We start from the raw sequence: 4870 nt of genomic DNA on the forward strand, positions 1-4870 counted from the left end.
TTTTTTTTTTTTTTTTTGTGGTATGCGGGCCTCCCTCTGCTGGGGCCTCTCCCGTTGCGGGGCACAGGCTCTGGACGCGCAGGCCCAGCGGCCATGGCTCACGGGCCCAGCCGCTCCGCGGCATGTGGGATCCTCCCAGACCGGGGCGCGAACCCGGTTCCCCTGCATTGGCAGGCGGACGCGCAACCACTGCGCCACCAGGGAAGCCCCTAATGTATGTATTTTTAAGGTTAGATTTATTGAGGTTTAATTTACATACACTAGGATTTACCTATTTTAGTATACAGTTTCATGAATTTTTACCAATCACTACCTTATCAGCAACTGTTTTTATATTAATGGATAGGATTTTGAAGTTGGAATGGCAGGCAAGACAATTCTAGGCAGAATGAATGAATGGGGTAGGAAAAGTGTAGAGGGTGGGAAGTTCAAGAGAAAGATAAATAAAAACAAATTATTTTATGCTTTTAATTATAGCTAACATTTTTGAACATTATGTGCAGGCATTTATGTACTAATTATTTTATGTGTATAGTCTAAGTTTATTTTATATAGTCCTTCACTACAATCCTCTGAGACGTGGTGCTATTATCTATATTGACAGATGGGAACACCGAGGTATACAGGTGTGAAAGAGCGCAAAGTAGCCTAGTTCATGACTAGTAAAACTAGTTTGAAGCCAGATTTGTCAGACTCAAGAACCCCACACTCTTAACTGCTGAACTAATATATAAATGTAGCTTCTCAGATATTTTAACAACTGTTACGTACACTGGAATTCCTTTTTTCTCCGTGCTACATATTTCCAGTTCCTGTGGTTGTTTCTCATATAATATGCCGTCTAGGTTTCTTGGCCACTTTTCTTTGGAAATTCTCTTGATTTGCCAAGATTATCTTACATATAGTAGAATTAGAGCCAGACCAGACCTGATTCTCCAAGTGTTGTCTGCCCACTCAGTGTCCTTGGGACTTTTACTTTCCTAGGACAATATATTTCTATTAATGTAGCCTAAGTTTACATAGGCTTTTTTAGGAGCTGTATATACTGTTGATTCTTGTGGTAGGTCATGATGCCAGCTAAAACCTCAAGGTTCCAATAAATATTTGTTCATTGGTCAAATGTTATTTTAGTCAAATAAATGAGAAGTATATTTGGCTTCTAGAGTAATGTTGAACACAGATACTATGTTCAGAGAAGTTTGAGACATTTTCATGAATAGCTTTGAAACGTGCCCAGCAAAATCTTGTATCCTCGGTTGAATCTTTAGCTTGCTTGTTTGTTCTCACTCTTACTGCTGTGAGGCATCTGTTTGTCGGGAGCCCCTTTGACCTCTCAGGGCTTGTGGCCGTCAGGAGTTGGTGTGCCTGCTGCAAAGCCCAGCTGTGAACTGGAGTGAGGCTGTTTAGGTCCACTGTCAGAATGACATGTCGTGTGCCATGTTTTAGTGCTTTTCTTGTGATGTTAATTCTACTCTGATTTTTCTATTTTTTATTTTTTTATTCACTTGTCAAATCTTATACCTGTTAGTTAATTGGAACGCTTTTTTCTGTTCTCTTATTGAAACTGCTCTGGATTTTGTAGCTTTATTCTGTTTTAAAAGTCTTGACATAAGTGTCTTTTTTGGTAAATAACCCTCAGTGTGCAAGAGAATGAAGGGAAAAGTAAAACCATTTGAAATGAGTAAAGGTACAACTCAATGGACTAATTGTGAAAAACATTTTTTCTAGTCCTTTTATCATATAATTTGAGTATTTTCTTTATATATTGTATGTCCAGTATATGAATAAGTCAACTTCTTTTATATTCAGTCCCATCAGATGTTAATTATATGGATTGAATATTTATTGAGCACTTGCTATATGCAAGGCACTCTTCTAGGTTTGGGGGTAGGGAGGGTGCAACAGAAGGAAAAATAAACCAAAATGCTTTCCCTGTTGGAGCTTCCATTAGTGGGAGACTGGCTATAGAAAAATAAGGAGAAGCATTTCAGATGGTGGTATAATCTGATATAAAAGCATATCAGATGGATATGGAGATGAAAGGAGGGAGTGAGGGTGGGGCTACTGGTTTAAATAGTGTGCCCAGGGAAGGCATCGTCATATAGAAGTAGCTGTTATAAAAATTACACGGTAGGAAATAATATTTGAATTCGTTAAATTAGGACTTTTTCAGAATGGGCAAAGGGTCTCTCACATGTTGGTAATTGCACTGGTATCTGGTTCCGACATAAAGGGATGGAGGAGCAGCTTAGAGCATCTCCCCTGTGCTGGGAGACAGGAGTCCACTGTGCTGGGAGAGCGTCCCTGTCAGGCTCAAGGCTTGGAGGAGGGAGGGAGATGAAAAGAGGGAAAGAGTGGGGAATTTAAGAATACACAGTAGATTTTCATTTTTATTTTAAGAGAAGTTATGTGATAACTCAACAATAAACTGTTGGTAAGAGCTTTAGGTTCCAACAGGCAGTGTCCACCAGAGTGACCCCCGAGTTGTAAGTGCGTTGCAGTGGTGACTCGGTTTCCTTTGGCTGTTTTACACCTTCTGCTGAAACTACACTTGTGTCTTAAGTAGGGGGCTGTGTGGTAATAGAATATTTCTTTTTAGCCTTTTGCTTTTACTGTGTATGCAGTCTGTCCATTTTTTTAAAGCTACGTTGTAAATATTAATTTAAAAAGTTAAATGTCGTCAGCTGTCATGAATAGCCTCATGATCATTTTAATTTTCAGTTTTGTTGATTTCAGCTATAGTCTTGGGGGAAATAATGTTTAAAATATCAAAATAATCAGCTGTCAACAGATATAAAAGAAATGGTTAAGCGTTTATTTTTAAAGCTATAGTTGTTTTTAAAGTAGCCATATGGTTTAAGAAAGGGGAAGAAGGAGATGGAACCAGAAAATTTTCTTTTTCTTTGACTTTGTCTTTCTACCAGCTATCTACAGTAGTAGGGATCCTGACTAGTAGGAAGAACTGAGGGTTTCTTAGGTGGTAGTTCATAGCTTTCGCCTGATCTACTTTTTAGTGTAAAAAGCAGTGAACTGCTTATCTAGGACTTCATTAAAGTGACTGGCAGCATAACCAGCATCTAAATTTCTTTGAGGTCAGATTGTTCTTGGTATCTAAGCTGCTTTTTCATTAAATACCAGAGTTTATCTTAGCATACAGGAAAAGAAAAAAAAAAATGAAGTGCATTGAGAGTTTTAGGCAGTTGCTGGAGTACAGATCAGAGCTGTCAAAAAAACGTTCAGATAGATGCCTTCATGAATAATAGTTTTTCAGTCTTATTTATCTTGTACCTAATAAGAGGTATAATTATACATATTGCATTTAATTAATTACTGGTTATAATTACTTGTAATTGTAGTGTAAAATTGAAGGCTTAATAGCTGATCTATTGTAATTATGACAGTTTATTTTAAAGTGTTATGAAACTGTCAGTTTATTTTAAAGCAATGTCCAAACTCCCATATTTTAAATTGCACATTGCCTTAGAAGAGCCTCAGATAACATAAAATATTTAAACTTTATTTTCACATTTTCTTTTCCTCAGTGTCCTATTGTGAGTGTGTGCTTTTTGAAAAATTCTTTTTTAGGCCTAATGGGGCTGTTTGAAAAACGTCGATTCAGAAAATTCCTGGTGTATGTTGCCAACTTTGATGAGAATGATCCTAGAACTTTTGAGGGCATTGATCCTAAGAAGACGGCAATGCGAGAGGTGTATAAGAAATTTGACCTGGGCCAAGATGTTATAGATTTTACTGGTCATGCCCTGGCACTTTACAGAACTGATGAGTAAGTTTTTTGGTTTTTAGATTTACATTTTTCTTGGAATTCTTCACTGAATTTCCCAATTCTGCAGAGTGGAAATTCTAACAAAACAAATATATAGCTCTATTATACTACTAAAGAAGAAGTTCTAACTGCACATTAGAGTTAGCGCCTTTTAAGTAAAATATGGAGATGTTGAATTAAAATCCATTCAGAAAAAGATTTTAAATTGAATATAAGAATGCAAACCAAAGCCCTTTTCTAATGGTCATTTCCTTTTGTCTAGCTATTTAGATCAACCATGTTGTGAAACCATTAATAGGATTAAACTTTACAGTGAGTCTTTGGCAAGATATGGCAAAAGCCCATACCTTTATCCACTCTATGGCCTTGGAGAACTGCCACAAGGATTTGCACGGTGAGAGCCCATGTTTAATCTTTGTTCTAAAACCTCACTGATCCTGAACCTCGTCTTGAACGGTAGTTTATGATATGGTTGTGGTTGTGAATAATGAGACAAGACTTGTCTGTGAGTGGTGAGGTGCTTTTTGTTTTTATTGAAGTAAAATTTATATACAGTGAAACCACAGATCTGTGGTTTAAAAAAAAGAGTTGGACATATATATAGACCTTTGTAACCAAAACTCCAATCTAGATGTAGAACATTTTCCTTACTCCAGAAGTTCCCTTGTATCCCCTCATAATCACCACCACCCCTGCACTGTAACAACTACATTTGTGATTCCTATCACCGTAGAACACTTTTGCCTGTTTTTGAAGTTTTATTATATAAAAGGAATAATATGTACTCACTCAAAAAAAATTTATTTATTTATTTATTTTTGGGCTGCGTTGGGTTTTTGTTGCTGCGTGCGGGCTTTCTCTAGTTGCGGTGAGTGGGGGCTACTCTTCGTTGTGGTGTGCGGGCTTCTCATTGCAGTGGCTCTCTTGTTGCGGAGCATGGGCTCTAGGCGTGTGGGCTTCAGTGGTTGTGGCGCGTGGGCTCAGTAGTTGTGGCTCAGTAGCTGTGGCGCACAGGCTTAGTTGCTCTGCGGCATGTGGGATCTTCCCGGACCAGGGATGGAACCCGTGTCCCCTGCATTGGCAGGC

The 4870-nt window shown here is 38.2% G+C and overlaps 1 protein-coding gene across 1 annotated transcript in view; it reads left to right on the plus strand.

Annotated features, from left to right (window-relative positions):
- Positions 1 to 4870, plus strand: part of GDI2 (GDP dissociation inhibitor 2) — a 79389-nt gene that overhangs the window by 22791 nt on the left and 51728 nt on the right. Inside the window, exons 5-6 of the mRNA XM_028494854.2 lie at positions 3586 to 3784; positions 4047 to 4178. Of these exons, the coding sequence (XP_028350655.1) occupies positions 3586 to 3784; positions 4047 to 4178 (331 nt within the window). The remainder of the gene's footprint in view (positions 1 to 3585; positions 3785 to 4046; positions 4179 to 4870) is intronic.

The sequence above is a fragment of the Physeter macrocephalus genome, chromosome 11 (assembly GCF_002837175.3).
Source record: "Physeter macrocephalus isolate SW-GA chromosome 11, ASM283717v5, whole genome shotgun sequence".
Classification (NCBI taxonomy): domain Eukaryota; kingdom Metazoa; phylum Chordata; class Mammalia; order Artiodactyla; family Physeteridae; genus Physeter; species Physeter macrocephalus.